Source organism: Lepisosteus platostomus, chromosome 1 (genome assembly GCF_059453375.1).
Source record: "Lepisosteus platostomus isolate fLepPlt1 chromosome 1, fLepPlt1.hap1, whole genome shotgun sequence".
NCBI lineage: Eukaryota > Metazoa > Chordata > Actinopteri > Semionotiformes > Lepisosteidae > Lepisosteus > Lepisosteus platostomus.
In genome coordinates, this window is record NC_142611.1 from 65875217 (window position 1) to 65892320 (window position 17104).

At 47.9% G+C, this 17104-nt stretch overlaps 1 protein-coding gene across 11 annotated transcripts in view; it reads right to left on the reverse strand.

The window, feature by feature from the left end:
- Positions 1-17104, reverse strand: part of r3hdm2 (R3H domain containing 2) — a 54846-nt gene that overhangs the window by 3492 nt on the left and 34250 nt on the right. For 3 of the 11 annotated variants that reach the window (XM_088633619.1, XM_088633618.1, XM_088633620.1), the window contains exons 6-21: positions 16428-16554; positions 15040-15118; positions 14590-14649; positions 14052-14192; positions 13289-13397; positions 12504-12599; positions 12033-12082; positions 11174-11227; positions 6888-7123; positions 5622-5800; positions 4374-4493; positions 2834-3136; positions 2586-2712; positions 1334-1494; positions 695-849; positions 302-402 (exon numbers count right to left, since the gene is read on the reverse strand). In XM_088633619.1, the coding sequence (XP_088489745.1) occupies positions 302-402; positions 695-849; positions 1334-1494; positions 2586-2712; positions 2834-3136; positions 4374-4493; positions 5622-5800; positions 6888-7123; positions 11174-11227; positions 12033-12082; positions 12504-12599; positions 13289-13397; positions 14052-14192; positions 14590-14649; positions 15040-15118; positions 16428-16554 (2098 nt within the window). The remainder of the gene's footprint in view (positions 1-301; positions 403-694; positions 850-1333; positions 1495-2585; positions 2713-2833; positions 3137-4373; positions 4494-5621; positions 5801-6887; positions 7124-11173; positions 11228-12032; positions 12083-12503; positions 12600-13288; positions 13398-14051; positions 14193-14589; positions 14650-15039; positions 15119-16427; positions 16555-17104) is intronic. The other 8 variants (XM_088633629.1, XM_088633622.1, XM_088633621.1 and 5 more) reach the window with 8 other exon arrangements.

The window sequence follows — 17104 nt, forward strand, 5'->3', positions numbered from 1 at the left end:
CCAGTTTTATGAACTGTGAATCATTGCTCTTCACTCCATCCTCAGACAGAGCCCCAGCTGTGCCCTCCCACAACCTCATAAGGTTGAACAAAGACTATCTGAGCAAGGCGTACAAGATTGGGGGGAAAAAAACATTTAAAAACTGATCAGACAAACTCAAAACATAGCAAGGCACAGACAAACACAGCTAGGGGAGACAGACACAGAGAAATGCAGACAGGCTGTGGCCCACGCAGGCAGGCAGGCTACAAGCACAGGCTGACATTCAGAGGCGCGCAGACACGCAGAGAGCCGCCCTCACCTGAATATTGCTGCTGTATCTGTGGCGGGTTACAGGGAGAGGGGGACTGTGGAATCTGGTACTGCTCAGAGCTGGGGGGTTGCAGAAAGCCCACCGATGGGCTGAAAGACAGAGGGCAACAACACAACTGAGCTCCAGGACCTTCAGCAGGTAGGCAAGGACAGCCGGGTTACTGGGTCTCAATCCGAGCACATCTGAATCGTACAGGCTGTTATTATCCCAAACCAATGCCCACTTACACCCAGCAAGTTTCCCCTGCACTTCTGTTGCAACTGTAATGAATTCAGTGACAGAGCATGGAGGGGAGGGGGAGCATGCACGTGACTTTCTCCGCAGTATCTAATAACCACCTGCCCATTTTCTCTTCAATCCGAGCCCCCCCAGGCCTCTCACCTTGTGCTGGTCTGCTGTGCTGGGGGGAGGACGCTGTAGTAGACTGGCATTGCGCCCCCTGGCAGCCCCCCCTGCACAGACTGGCTGGCAGGCACCATCACAGGCTGCTGGTATGTCTGCTGGACCACCTGTTGGGATTCGTTGCCCACAGGCACCTGGCGCAGGAGAGACAGGCACACAGTGGTCAACGGGTGCCCACGGCCTTCAAAAACAAACTTAGAACAGTCTAATGCCCTTTAAGATGAAGTTACCTTTAATCTGTAAATATTAAGAGATGTGCCCTGTCTGAAATTCTCTTAGGTGACAAAAGCAGTTGTCACCCCATCTGGGCTTACAAAAACAGACTCGATGGCAAAATGTTAGAAAACCCCTTATTTCTAGTAGAACCAGGACCATCTAGGAAGGTGAAGAGCTACTGATGCTGCACAGAGACAATACAGTGTGAAGTCCTATGATTCTTTTTTCACAGCATCAGATGAAGCTAAACCATCTTTAAGTCCCTTAATTCTTAGCCTCCAGGGCTGAAAACCTTGAAGTCTATGGGGGTAAAAGCACCCTCTGCCCAAAACTGAAGCAAGGAAAAGGGGCAGATAGGTACTTCTGTTCACTAAGGATTTTAAGAGGATTTTTGCTTTGTACCTGGTATGAAGGCAGCGGTGGATATTGGACCATCATGCCTTGCATCTGGTTTCCCATGTTGCCCCGCTGGGTGTTGAGAAGGCTGGGGTTCTGTGGCTGTTGGACTCCCATCATGCCTTGATACGCTTGCTGCTGATTGGGCAGCATGGTCTGGAGTCCTGCTGAATAGTGTGCAAAAACAAAAGTTTCAGAACTTGGTTTAAAAAGAATGTCACTTCAGGAAAAAAGGATATGTTTTGTTAAGATTTAACTTGCAGGTGGTTTCTTTAGCATTTGGTCCTTTTCAAACTCTAGGAGCCTCCTGACCCGTCCATTTGTTGTGCTTGATAAATTATATAAATGGCAGAATATGCCTTCATAATCTGAAGCTTTGGGCAGTTCTACAGTTCAGCAAACACAGAAAATCCATCCGTTTTCTAACAATTTTATCCATTACGGATTCAAAGCGTAGCTGAAGCCTGCTGAAGGCAGGATATACCCCGGACAGGACGCCAGTCCACTGCAGGGCACACGTAGACAAACTCACGCCAGGGTCAATCTTCTCATAAGCCAATTACCCTACCAGCACATCTTTGACCATAAATCCACATGAACACGGGTAGTACATACAAACTCCACACTGACAACCTCAGGAATTGAACCCTTGGGCCACAGGGCTAAGAGGCAGCAATACTCATCATTGCACCACCATGCTACCCTCAGAAAATTTAGCTGAAGACACTGTTAGGGTTAGTAGTGTTGCCAGACAAGTATTTTTCACTAGTAAACCTGCTGGAAAAAAAAAAATCCTGGGGGACTTAACCTTTTTATCAGATCTTATGGTTTTACTTACTGCTAATCTGGAATAACACTCACAAAAGAGCTTGACATTTGATTGGGACTTGAAATTAAACTATGAAACTAATCAATGTGGGACCAATTGGAAAAGGCTACATTCCTTGACAAGACGGGGACAAAACTCAGTCTTTTTAATTGCTTGTGTTAATCATGTCAACTATTGCATCCTTCCAGACTGGCTCCTGCCCCTCTACGAGAGCAGTACAGAAAGACGTCTCGTGCTGGTTGAGAAAGTTGGGGGAATGGGTATGGGGCGATCATTCACCTCGCCTGACTGCGGTAGTGCCAGCCGGGCCAGAGGTTGAGAAAGCTGGGGGTGTGGGTATGGGGCGCTCGCTCGCTCACTGGACTGCTGTAGTGCCAGCTGGGTCAGGGGTTGAGAGAGCTGGGGGCGTGTTGTGGCACGATTGCTCACCTGACTGCTGCGCCGGCTGGGCGAGGGGTTGGGAGCGCTGGGACGGGTAGGACACCTGGTGGGAGAGCGGGCGGTACTGCTGTCCTGAAGTGGGGTACTGCCCCGGAGCATAGTAGGACACCTGAATCTGAAACACACATCCCACAGCAGAAGAGGGAAACAGGTGAGGGCTGTTCCTCCTCCTTCCCCACTCCCATCGGAGGCTCCAAGAGCAGGTAAGCAGACTTCAAGGTCGGCGGGGTACCCACCTGCTGAGGGGGCGGGGGCGGGGTTTGAATGTACCCCTGGGGGGGTGGCGGAGGCGGTGGCGGCTGCAGGACAGGCTGCGAAGGCGGGGGCGGAGGGGGTGGGGGGTGAGCGTGGGCAGAGCCAGGCTGGAAGGCGGACGCGGGCATCGGCTGGGCCCCCGAGGCCATGATGTAGCTGGGCTGGGGCGGAGGGTGCTGGGGCAGGACGGAGGGAGGCTGGAACAGTGATGGGGGCTCCGGGGCCTCGCTGGAGCCCTGCCGGCTCAGGGTCATCTGACTGAACTGCGGACCCAAATCCTCAGTCTGAAAGAGATGGGAGCAGAGGCGGAGAGGGAATGAAAGCACGCAGATATGAGAACTGACGAGACTAGTTTCTGTACCCCTCGACTAGTGACAGCCCCCACATTAGTTAGCCTAAATGAGGCAGCACAGGATTGATAACTAGGGCTTTGGAAACCACTCAGGCACCTAACATTGCAAAAGGAACACAAGCAGCTCAGCATAATGACATTAAGGATATTTATAATTTTACAACATTTGTCAAGTAAATTACACCCATAAATATATATTGTTTGTTCATAATTCACATCGGCAAATAGGTCGGTTCTTATTGCACATTTAAGTTGGCTGCACTGTTGCAGGTAACAGCTTCCATGGTCACTGATACTCCTGAGCCCCACAGCGGAACAGGTGGAATTCCCCACCCTGCTGTTACCCCAGGTTAAATCTACGCATTCATCTATTTTATAACTCCTTCTTCCAATTGAGGGCTAGCAGGGGAGCCAGAGTCTATCCCAGCAAGCATCAGGCGCAAGGCTGGGTCACGCACACCCTCACACCAGGGCCCATTTTCCCAGAAGCCAATTACCCTGCCAGTATGCCTCTGGACCATGGAGGGAACCTGCAGGGACATGGGGAGAGCACGCAGAGAGCCCCCCAGGAACTACCTGAACCCAGGACCCCAGTGCTGCGAGGCGGCAATACTAACCACCTAGTTTAACCTAGTTTAACCTCAACTGTGCCTGCAAATAGCTGCTTCCCAACCTATGAGTAATGGATTTATTTAGGTGGTTAGGAGACAATCAATGCCGTCACCTTGGATCACCACTAGAACTCGCCTTTATTTTCGACAACCCAGTTCTAATGGCTAGTCAACTCTGGCTTGCGATCCCAGGCAGCCTTGAGCAGAGAAGACCAAAGAAAAATGCAAACTACCTGTTCAGGCCCTTCTGCTGTATCCCCCTCTCTTGTTTCCTAAAAATTCTCAACTACTGCTCCTGCGAGTGAAGCTGAGGCCTTGGCAGAAAGCCGAGTAACCTGAACGCCTCAGCCAGCCTTTCAAAAGACGCTTGAAATGGAGAAGTAGAAAAAAAACGCTGCCTGAGTCTGAGAAGTGACCATGCAGAGGGTGTCAAGGGAAAAAAAAGGGGAAGGAGGAGAGAGGAAAGGAAGGAAATGTATGGGAGGTGGGGAAGGGAGGGGGCGTGTCATGAGACAGCATGAGAGACCAGAGAGTAAGAGAGAGAGGCAGACGGGGTACCATGTTGTACTGCTGGGGGGGGGACACTGGCAGGATGACCTGGGGGCAGGAGGTGCTGGAATACTGCACTGGCTGCGGAGAGGGCTGCAGAGACGCCACGGGCTGCAGAGACGCCACCGGCTGCAGACAAGGGGGGGAAAGGGAGAGCTCGGTTACAGCGATCTTTTAAAAGAGCTGCTGAAAAAGTCATTCCTGCTCTCGAAAGACTACAATCAGACCATCCATATTCATGAAACCGTTGCACCATTCTGATCTATTGCATCACTCTTTTTTGGGGAAAAGTTAAACCGAAATTCAATTCCGAACGGCCAGGTGGGATATCGGCATCAATCGTTCCTTAATAGGGACAAATAAGCCTGCTGAATTTTGACAAGACTGTTTTCAACTTGAACATGCTGTCACTGTATTACGGGGAAAATAAAGAACACGTGAGGGTACATGAGTTTTGAATATGACTCTGCTTGGCTTCCACGTACTCTGCCACATAAGGGTGTTCATCCCTTTCCTACCCGCAGCATGAAGCGAGATTGCTCTCTGCAGCAAAAATACTTAGGGGCTGTTGTGCCGCTGGCATCCTGAAATCCTGTTACTGTGTGACGACACAGAAGTAATTCAGTTAGGAGCAGACTGTACAGCCCCACTGGGATTCCTGCACGTGGAAACAACTGGAATGCGCAACAAAGGAGCAGGGGGGCAGTTTTATAGAACAAGGAAGGAACAGAAATTAAGAGATGGATTTCAGATTATAGTATCTTGACTTGGAAACGCACTAATTAAGAACCCTTAAAAATTAATCCAATGGAAAAAAAACAGGTCTACAAAAGCAGTGATCTGGGGGGTTAATCAAATTAAACTAATTATAATGCAATCATTTCATTCCAGGCAGACGTCACCCTGTAAATTCAACGCCACATGCAAAAGACAAAATTGAACAGTGAAACTGCTTAAATTTAGAAAAGAAAACAGCATTTGTACCTTGCAGGACCAGAGGAGCATAATTATTTAACCATGCAGAGCAGTACGTAAATGACTGCTAAGTCATGACACGCCAACCAGAAGAAACACTGCACCTTTTCCATCCTGCAATGGTTACAAAACACACCTGAGCGTATTACTCATCCTGCAAAGAAAAACTCTCACTTCTCTCTCCCTCAGCAATAGCAGCAGGAGACGGAGCCTCGGCTGCCTACACACTGCTAAAACCAGCACCCCCCCTCCCATCTGCCCCCCAGGGACATCGTGACTCACCTGAGCCATCATGTGATTGCTCATGGGAGGCTGCGGAGGGGTGGGCAGCAGGGCGCTCTGGGGGGGCTGTGCCTGCTGTCCCTGGGGCTGTGCTTGGCTGGAGGGGCAGGGGAGCAGGCTGCGGGGTGGCTGGGGCGCTGAACACGGGGTGACTGCATCAGGGGTGGTAATAGGGAGCCCTAGAACACAAACGCGGACATGTTGTAGAGGTCAGTGTTACACGACACATTGATGGACAATCTGGTCAAATCCTCTTCTAGTCTAGAGGTACAATTAGATCCCAAATCATCCATCAATTCCTTATGAGAATTATGTAGTACATGTTTAAAAAAAACACATCAGAAAAATGCTTGAAGCTGACATCTATTACATGTTTTAGATTTTTGTTTTTCTAATGATATGATACCAATATTGTGTAATAATCTCACCTAAAATAATGTTTTAACCACACTGCAGATTAAAATGAAAGGGGGAAACACAGAAACGTGCTCTTCTGGAACTTGCCCTTCATCTGCTTTTGATGCACTTAAGCTCCATTGTGAGGTCCAGGTGAGTCAATGCCAATTGGAGGACTAGTGCGTCTCTCACTGATGTCACAGCCAGCAGCCAGAGCCGTGGCTCCAATGCCAGCAGTAAAGACCGTGGCAGACTAATTCCAACGCTACCCCAGGAGTGCACTACCACTTGGGAAATCCCAATACTGGTTGAGTCACTTGGGATATGGTGAGATTTATTTTGTATAACTCTATTCCAGGTTCTGCCCAAGGCATACAAACGTTTAAGTCCTCTTGGGTTTTAATTTGACCACTGTGTAGAATACCACAAGGCTTTTAAAGCTTCTTCAAATAAGAACATCAATATCCTCTCCACAGATAATCCGGACCTAGAATTGTCCTTATTATGCAGGGTTAAAATAACCCTTACACCCTGCCCCCAGCAGCTATATAAAACAGGGCAGTGAAATCAATGTTTGTGTAGCTGTTGCACTGTAACTGTGGGTTCGGCTACAGAAAACTATGCAGAGGGAAATAATCAGTCAGGTGCATTAATGCCACCTGAAGGCATTTCAAAATCAAAATAAAGAACACGTGAGAGATGGGCTTCAACCCAAAAACTAGCTTTCAAGTGAGAAATTACAGCAATAACCAGGACACTTGTATCCAGACTAGATAACATATGTTTTAACACCACGTCCCTGCTTGCATGGGCTCAAGACGACCTGTATCGGGAGCAGTCTCTTTCAAAGGTGGGGAAGGGAGTGCACACCTGTGCGGGAGATCCTGCAGCCAGCGGGCACCCCCTTGGCACTGCCAATGCTGTCACCCCGGGTGAGGATGGAGATGCCGGAGAAGCTGCTGGCCTTGGTGACCGGGGGCCGCAGGGTGCGGTTGGAGCTGTCCGAGTCGGTGCTGCTCCAGGGTCGCGGCTCCAGGCACTTGAGCTCGCTGTCCGTGCTGCTCTGGCGGCTGCTGGAGGCCCGGCTGGAGCTCTCCCGGTTCCCCCTGCGGGGCAGAGCGGGGGCACAGGCACACGGGAGGTCAGGCGGCGGCGGTGGAGGGGGGGCCTAGGCGCAGGTAACAAGCTGGCACACACAGACAGATGTGGAGCCCAGACACTGCACGCATCGGACCAGCTGCTGCCCCGCACCGGGACAAGCATCTCATTCGCGACAGCTACGAGGAAACCGCACGCGTACAACACAAGAAACACGCAGACGGGGAGGAGGCTTGCGTGCATGCAGAAAAGCAACAGCGCCAGAGGTAGACGTTACAAAGGAGGGCGTCAAACACATGGAAAGAACGCACAGCAGGTACCCTAGAAAAGAACAAGCAAGACGCTCTTCGGGGGGGGGGGGGGGGGGGGGGGACTGCTCAAGGAACAGTACATGAGCTCTGCCAACGGGAACGTGTGCTTCATTTTTAAGCTGTGCCCCACGTGTCTACATAAAGGTACTCTTCAGAAGGGGACAGGGTTTAACCAAACAGCGGACAGCAAGTAGGGGCATCACGCAAACAGGCTACAGCTACTGAACAAGACTGGGCTCCACGACAACAGTGCACAACTGCAGACCAAGCAGGCGAACACACCTTGCAAACCTGACACAAAGGCCAACAGACTCTGCCCAATGTGAACAAGATGTGCAAGTGGGTCTCAGAAGTTAATCGGCTGATTCCTTACGATGGAATTGCAACGCATCACGTGCTGCCTTGAACTGTGGTCAAAACTCGGCGTGACTGCTGTCATCGGGCAGAGTGGATTGGGCTTTAATACAGAGAGAGCAGCCGCCCGCGCACACACACCGACAACCGATGTGCACTTTCTATGCCAGAGCAACATCACTTCCTCACACACACACACTCCTGCACTGACGGACAGCTCCAAACATCCTGGCTGGAGAACAACACGAAACAGACTGCACAACCTCCCCTGGGACCTCCAACCTCCTAGTAACCCCCCCTGCCCTTGAACCAAGCTGGTCTGGTAAAAAAAAAAAACACTCCTCTGTCCATCAGCTACCTGATGAAACATCAGGAGACGGTGGGGTGGCAGAGTGGACAACTTCTTGGCACGATGCCTAAGGGGTAAGCAAATACACTCATCCCTTAATTTTCACACAGCTGGCTTTCGAATTGTTGATCTTACAAAAGCACACATTTTCATAGCTGTTTTTGCACTCACACAGAGATTTTCAAAACAGTGAAGGCGCATTTGTCTGTAACCGAACGAAACACTCAATTCTCGGTTTGACCTCCCGCAACACACTTTCTACAGCAACTGTCATAAAACAAGCAACAAGCAATAGTGCTCTTACTTTCATTAATCAGTGCTCTGGTAGGGCAGAAATAAGTAATGATTTTCTAGACTTCAGGAAGGAGTCTGAAGGTTTTACATATAAAGTAATGGGTACTGCCTTTTTGGCCTACTAGGAACAAATAATGATCATAAATCATTATTTGAAAAACGGGTGAAGGATACATTGCCTTTTTTATTAATTCATCCCAGAATTACAGGGAATCTTGTTTTATGGTTCTGCTACACTGTCATCAGGGCCCAACCCTTACTGACATCAGTCATAATGGAACTCTCCCCTTTCAGAAGAGCTAGTTAGCCTGGGTAGCTAAAGCATCTAAGCAGAAAAAAGGGAGTCCAAACAGGGCACAAGCACTGACAAACGGCTAAGGATGTACCATATTCAGAAAAGCAAAACCACTCGACAGCAGGGGTGTCCAATCCCGGTCATGGGGGCTGATGTGTCTGCAGCTTGTTTTCATCCCAACTCAGTTAATCCCGGCTCGACTGGACAAGTTTAACAGCTCGTTTCAAAACCTCAGGTCCTGCCGCGTAACAGATCTTGAAAGCCTGCAGAGAGACCAGCTCTCCAAGACCAGGACTGGACACCCCAGTCTAGAGGGTGTTCTCTGGTCTAAAAGCTCATTTCACCTCTGCCTGCATCCTGAACACCGAGTGATCCTTCCACACAAAAATCAAGGCCACCCTGCTTTTTAAAAAGGGTGCTTGCATATGAAAGTAAAGTCTTTTTTTTTCCCAGTGGAAAAAATGAACAAAGATCAAGGTGAATTCGCAGTTCAGATGCAAGAATGAAATTGAGATCATAACAGAATTTCTAATAACTGATAAGAATATATTCTATCCTTGTATGGAAATAGAACCTGAATGCCTTGAGGTTCTGAAACCAGTGCAGCCTAATAAATATTTCACAGAGCTTGTAATTAACGGCAGGTGCTATTTATATGGTGCGCTATTTAAAGAAAGAGTCGTGGCCTCTTTCAAACGCAGAGAATGAGATCCTGCTTAATTTCACACTATTGTTTTTTTGCTTCTTAAAGAGTGTGATTCTCCATGAAACTAGGCAGTGATGTGGTATGTTGAGAGATGCATACAGGCTCTCTCTGGGCTGTGCCCAAAACACAGTTTGTATTGCGGTAAAAAAAATCTTAAAGGTCCTTCTTGAAATTAACAGGACAGGGTTTATTGCCCCTGTACATGCTGCCGGATAACATTATGAGGACTGTGTTCACTTGACATTGCAGCAGAGGCATGGATCCACAATCCGAAATCATTAAAATATCGTACTGCACTCTCCCGGGCATTCACTAAATTGTTCCCCTGCAATCAGACCCCATGATACTGCACCTCCACAACACAGAACACAGATCATCCATTACCCATGCACGCACATGACGATCACAATGCTGCTTGTTTCCTTCACAGGTGCCTGTGTGAGACCAAACGGCATTTAAGAGCATCTATCTAGGGGGTTGAGATGGCATTCCTCTGTGCCTAATACAAGTCAGAGGCCGGCTATCCATAAGCCTGATGATCCATGGAGGCCCTTTTCCAACACACACTGGCTGCCGGAAAAATATCATCCATATAGAAAATAAAAGCCCAGGGCTCCGCACTGAGTTGGTCAACTGAGAAGAAATGGTACGCAAACAAACTGAGCAAATGTTGCGCTGATAACCTGGTCTATCCTCTATATGTGCAAGCTCTCAATCCTCACCATTTAGCTGCTGTGTTCTGAAGTGGTGCAATGGATTCTATGGTCTAAAGCTTCTGCACAGCACTGTCCTCGAAGCCAATGGCACTCCAAGGTAGAGGATCAGAACTTCAAAGCAAGCTACCTCCCTTCATTTGGAGAATGGACAAAAAGGGGTGCAAAAGATGATTTCTGAGAGAATTCGAGCAGCCCACAGGGCCTTGGGTTCGAGAGATGGACCTCCTCAACAACTTGGTGAAGGCAGAGCTAGTTTGTTTTTAGCTGTGCAAAATGGTGTGGTTGAGCAGATGGGGAAGAAAAACAAGCACCTGAGAAATCAGGGGTGCAATAGTGATGTGCGAAAAGGCTTAAGTTGATGTTGTTTCAGCTGTGATTTTGATATTTGTGTGTTTAGATGGAATTACTGAGAATACAGTACCAAGCACAAGGCATCCTGTGATAGCGAGGGTTTACATACAAGAGCCCTGCGGCACAGGAATGGGTCAGATTACAATGGGTAAAGAAAATATTTCCACCCCTGATGGGCATGCTGAAAATACCAGCTGAGGACAAGACGGAGCCCTGCAAACTTGAACAGCTCAAACACCAGTGCCTCTTGATTCGCCATTGGGTTGGCAAAGAGGTGTGTTAATCAGGCCTTCGGGCACGATGCTCTTCATGGTCTTGGGGTGCATGAGTAATGGCCGAGAGAATGTCGGAGCTGGACATATAGAACCCCAGTTCCCTGTTCTGTCCAAAACAGGCTGCCTGAAAGTCAAGTTCACTGGATCGAGCCCCCCCTCCCTCCCCTTCTGTGGATCTACTCCTTGCAGGGGGAATGAGTGCATGTGTCCGAGGTGGGGCGGTATTTGCCTGAAAGTGAAGTGGAGGTGAAACCATTGGAGGAAAGACGGGAGGAGAAAAAAAACTGGAAATGCGACATATGAGCGTCAATGACGGAGCCAGATATCCCACAATCAGCCATGCATGGAGCGACACCAGGTGTCCAAGCAGATGGAACCGTGACTGGCAAACCATAACACACAGGTACCTAAAGATCTGTCTCCTTTTTTGAGAGCTAGAGGAAAAGCCTTCAATGGAGAGTCTGTTGGTTACATTAAAGAAAATGGCATTACCACTGGGGGGAAACAGTGTTGCCCCCCCCCCTTCAGAAATAAAGCAAGACACTGTGCAGTTTTGAGTTTGCAGTTTCAGGGTCCATGACTGAGCAACGCAGGCAAAATACTGAAGCTTCTCCAGCATCCAACTGGCACTTCGGTTGAAGGGGAAAATGTTTTCCTAATATGGAAACCCTTTTGACCATATAGAATCATTACTTTTATTTCTATTTTGGTCATTTTCCCTGAAAGGCATCTATGAAAAGGGGGCAGGTGCTGGCCAAAAACAACACAAATTGAGAATTTTGAAAAGAAAAAGGTTCACGCAAAGGCAGTTTGGATTTGCAAGTGATCCCATCTGAGAGACCGGTGTCGGCCAGGGTGAATGGGAGAGATGTGGTCAGACATGCTGCCAGTGGAGTCTTGCTGTGTTACAGCACATGTCTGGCCACGCTGCTGTCTCTGAACTTGACAGACCACTTCATGTTAAACCAGTCAGGAAAACCAAGACAAGTGTTTCCCCCCCCAAAAAAAACAACAGATTGGACACCTGTTTAACCACTTGGAACTGTAGATGCAGTAGGTATTTCATTTTCAGCAAATGTTCATAACAATTTTGCTCCAAAAGGCCAGATTCAAGAGAATCCTGTGTAAAGAGCTTTAACATACAGTGATGAGACACGATGTTCAGTCATTATTTGATTTATAGAGTAGTGTTATTAATGTAGGATTCAAGAGATCTATTGTATCACTCAATCCTGGAAGACAGGGCAGCATTATTGAAGTGCTTACCTGTTGTCATTGATGTATCCATTCTGGGATGACTGAAAAGAAAAAAAGACCTACAAATTATTAAAAAGCTTTTCTACCTTTCCTCAAAAGTAAGTGTATATCCAGCAGTCTCTGTTGGCGCTGATCCACAGAACCAGCACAAAGAAAAGTACATGACTCCAGTCACTCTTAGGACTGGCCTCCGAAACCAGGCTTCTGTCTTCTGCTCCAGCCAAGGTCTCAGTGACTTAAGTGAAACCCCTTACTGAATTAAATCAGCTTCATGACTGAGACACCTACAGAAGTTCATGGAACAGGGCTGAAAAAGAACTGAGCTTTAGTCTCATTGCACAGTTGTAGTTGTTTTTTAAACGGATCAGTACCAGAACGTTTCAGGTACTTCTCTACAGGGGCAGCACAAAGCGCAGAAAGCAACAAGAATAGTCACAGGCCTACGATTTTGCAAAAGGGGCGCGCCAGCTTCCTACTTACTTCCCGAGCAAATATCCGCTCCCGCGCCCTCTGGTACTCCTCCTCCCGCTCCTCGATAGACTTGCTCCTGCGCCCGTCCTGCAGCGGGACTCGGATCTGCAGGAAGAGAAAGGGGGTTAGGGAGCAGTGGAAACGTGCCTGTAAAACTCCCGGGGAACTGACTTTAAGGAACGGAGCCCCTCCCCAAAACAGCATGAATCGTTAGTGCAACTACTTGAAGAGCAGCAGGGACACAGGGCAGGTTAAAATCTGCTTTATAGCACAGAACACTGCACCACTGAACGTTTCCTAAAACATCTGTGTACAAGACTGCACATTTCACTTGGAGGAGAGGGGAAAGGCTCTGGCACTGAAATCGGTACTGCTCTCGACGCACTCGGACATAGCCGAGAAGGATGCCCCAAGATCAACATAACATACGAAAGGTCAGAAACGAGGTGAGGCCTTTTGGGCCACCTGGCCATTTGGTATTAGTTAACTGATGCCAGCATCTCATCCTGACGTTTCCTGACAGGAGCCCGGGTATCGCCTTCCACAACATTGCTGGATATCTCATTCCACACCCCCACTCTCTTCTTTACTCAAACCTTTGAGTGAAGAAGTGCCTGCTGTTTTGAGCATTAAATGCACTTCTGCAGAGTTCCCACTTGTATAAGAACAGCGTGAATCTCCCTCAAAGCACTTAACAGAACGAAACGGTACAGATTTCTAACTTTAAAGGTTGGTGCGTCTACATGCATGCTCTTAGGGATCAGAGCAGAAGTGAGAGTTACTTGTTCCCATACCTGGTTGTCGTCTTTATCCATGCTGGTGTCATCTCTCTTCAAGATGAACTTCTTCTGGAAGTCCATGTTCCGCTCGTCTTTGATGTGCTCTGAGAACCTCTGCTCAGGGCTGCCAAGGACAGGGAGAGAGAGGAAATTAGGGAAGCACACGCACACACACACAACAGGCATGTGGGATCCATTTACCATTTTGAATGTGAAGAACACCAATCTTGGCCTAATCCACACATTTCTGATGGATCAAGAAGTTAAGGTTCTGTACATTGCTGAGAACGTAAAAGCATATCTGCTCTATATATCACAAATTAACAAAGCAGGAAGAAACCTAGAAAATGTCCCAAGGAAATTCAACAGACTAGCTACTCTCACAAAGGTAATACACACACTTGATAGATCAGCAGGATGGACAGATGCAGTTTATTTATTTTTTGTAACCTGGACCTTGACAAATGGGCTCTAAAAACGTGTGAGTTTCTGCAGGTCTCAGAGGCACCTTTCAATTAGCACCCAACTGAGACCTGGAAAAATGCAGGTGGTTTGACTTCTTTTCCACTCAGTTGGTCCGGTTAAGTCATCACGATGGAATGAAAGACAGAAACAGACACAGGCCTCCAGGTCCAGGGTTCTCCAGCCCTGCTAGCGTGCTGTCTAACTGGTAAGTCTGATCTTCTAAGAGCAACATAACCCCCTGGGGAATCTTGCCCTCCACCACCTCCTCTCCTACAGTACTGCTCCCTGGTACCATCTGGAAAACCTGACTCACATGCGCGTGTTGCCGGTCTTGTTGATGATGACGGCTTTGCCGGTCTGATCCACATTGTGGTCCATCCCGAAATACGCAGCCACCCGGTGCAGGAGCATCCGGTGGTAGGAAGTCATCTGAGGAAACTTCTTGTACTGGTTACTGCAAAGGTGGAAAAAGCAGAGAACAAAGCAGGAGGGAGTGAGAAGAGGAAATAAGAGCTGTGGTGGCTCTGTGGCTAAGGATCTGCGCCTGTGGCTGGAAGGTTGCCGGTTCAAATCCCGCAGCCGGCAGACGAATCCTACTCTGTTGGGCCCCTGAGAAAGGTCCTAAACCCCAGCTGCTCCAGGGGCGCCGTATAAATGGCTGACCCTGCGCTCTGACCCCAAGCATCTCTCCCTGTCTGTGTGACTCCTGGGGTTTGCAAAAAGATGAATTCCTAATGCAAGAAATTGTATATGGCTAATAAAGTGAACTTATCTGATTTAACTGGAGTCTGAGCAGAATCTGGTGGCTAGAATCGCTCTTTTCTCACCTCCAGTAGAAGCACTTCACTCACCTGTTATCATTGATGAACTCCAGGATATCCTGTTCCAGTTTTAGCAGCATCATTCTATCCCTGTCAGGGCAGAAAAGGAACACATGAGCTAAGACTCGGCAGAGGCAACCATCTGTTCTGAATCCCCCTTGGAAACAGAGGGTGGATTCCCTTTCCTTGTCTTCCTCAGAGACGGTTTCTTACGGTCTCTTTTCATTACTACAGAAGAACGAGTTCAGTCACGGAGAAAGCTGCAAGCTCAGCCTGCGCAAGTCCATTCAGCCATATGGAAAATCACCACCACCTCTCCAGGACCCACCAAAACCCACCTTCCTGCCCATCGTCAGCTCCTCTCCAGAACTCACCCCCAGCTGCTGGGATCCAATCCAGGAAGTTGAATCAAGACAAAACAGTATTAAAACCTGCACCCAGAAAGAGAGTTTAAGACACAGACCCATGCGGGGGCGTTACCTGGGGTTGTTTTTCAGTGTGTTGACCAAGAACTCGTGGACGTCAATGCCCGTCGAGTCGGTGTATTCCTGGCTGGAGTCTAAGGAAAGAATGTGTGGAAAAAGAGAAAACCCGATCAAACCAAATGTCACCTCGCATGCCAACAGGAAATTGCAAAAATGGTATCTGATGCCTAGACTGAATCAAAAAGCAGGTTCAGTTTTGGCAGCTGTCAGAGAACTGAAATCTCAGTCCAGTAAACCTCCCGAATCGCACAAAATCACCTACTTCTAATGACCGGGAACACAAAGCTATTGACCAATTACCAACAATTATTTACTTAATCCAGGGAATTAGACCAGGGCTATTTCTAATTTCCAATGATGCCTTTTACAATGTATTGAAAGTAATACTGCCCTCTTCACATCCTCTTGGCCCTGCACAGACTAAGATATTTACACACACCACCCAAAAGCTATCACTTAAATAAGGAAACTATGGTCTTTGAGGGTCGAAGAGTATGCAGATATTTAACCCAACTGTAGTTTTCTTTACTTTTTTACCTGGCTTATCTGCAATTACATTATTAAACCAGTCAATTCCTACATACTTCTAACAGTTACCTACAAAACTACTGGACTGGGATCCCCAAGACCAGGGTTGCAGAACCTTGCTTGAGATCATGAATGGTTTTAAACAATCATCAAAAGACTCTTTGCCAACATCTATCCATTTTCTAACCACTTCTTCCAATTTCTTGTCAATGGGGAGGTGGAGCCTAGCCCAGCAAGCAAAGGGCGCAAGGCACAGATGCGCACACGCACACATACACATACACACACACCAGGGTCAGTTTTCCCGGCAGCAATATAACCTACCAGCATGTCTTTGGACTGTGGAAGGAAACTGGGGCACCTGGAGAAAACCCACATTAACACGGGGAAGAAATGCAAACTCCACATAGACAGTACCCCAGATCCAGAATTAAGCCGAGAACCCCAGAGCTGCAAGTCAGCAATGCCAACCACTGTGATACTATAACCCACTTCTCCAACATTAAAAAAAGTTGTTCTAAATAAAAAAAGTCTCCAGCTTGGATGTAGAATCTTTCTCAATGTCTCCCTACTCCTGCCCTGGTGAGGACATGGGACCTTTACTTAATCACGAACAGCTACGACTCCCCCCTGCAGAGCTGCAGTACAAAGCACATTCCTGTTTCTCCAGGAATACCTAATCGAGACAAATGCTGTTGATCGCTACAGAGCAGAGAAGCTCGGCTACCAGAACTTTCAATCCATTTCAGCGCACTTAATTGGATAACGGAGTTAATTAACAGGTCATCACACAAGTAAAGTGCTGTGACCTTGCGGTGGCACAGACGGACCAGCCTGGAGTTATGGAGTTATTACCGCGAGACAGCATCTTTCGAGGAGCCTTGTCCTTGTTCTTTTCCTTCTCCTCCTTCTCCGACTCATCCTTCGAGGATTTCTCTTCCTCCTTGTCGGAAGGGCAGCTAATGTGCAGCTGAATGATGTCCTGAAGGGGAGAGGAGACCGAGACGGATGGGAAAGGAAAAGACCTTTCGGCACGATAACACAATCATGGGGGAACACAGCGCGTTTTACACAGCTCTTAGATTTTTTTTAACTGGCGTCACAAGATGAAAGTAAAAACTAAAAGACTGGAATAAACCACCACACACCTCCACAGAAATGACCTGGGTGATTCTGCTGCTAAAGAAAAGCTTTAAAGCTTGACTTGCTGAGCATCCTTTACGAACTCAAACCAATACATCAAGAAAGCAAATAAAAGTTCTGTTCAGTCAGGCTAACAAAAAGGAAAGCAGATTTCTGGCTAAAGCAGCGTTTTCAACAGGCAGAACTGCAGTGCTGTTCTACAAATTAAATGGCACGCCACAGAATTCTGCAGTGCATGAAAAATAAAATGAATCAATGATATAAAATAGTTGATACACTGGTTTTGAGGTGTAGCCAAAGTGTGCGAAGTGTGTTCGGTCTACACACGTGAGTGTTCACGTGGGAATCTCGTGTGACACCAGTCCCATTTTTCAAGTTCGAAACGGGAG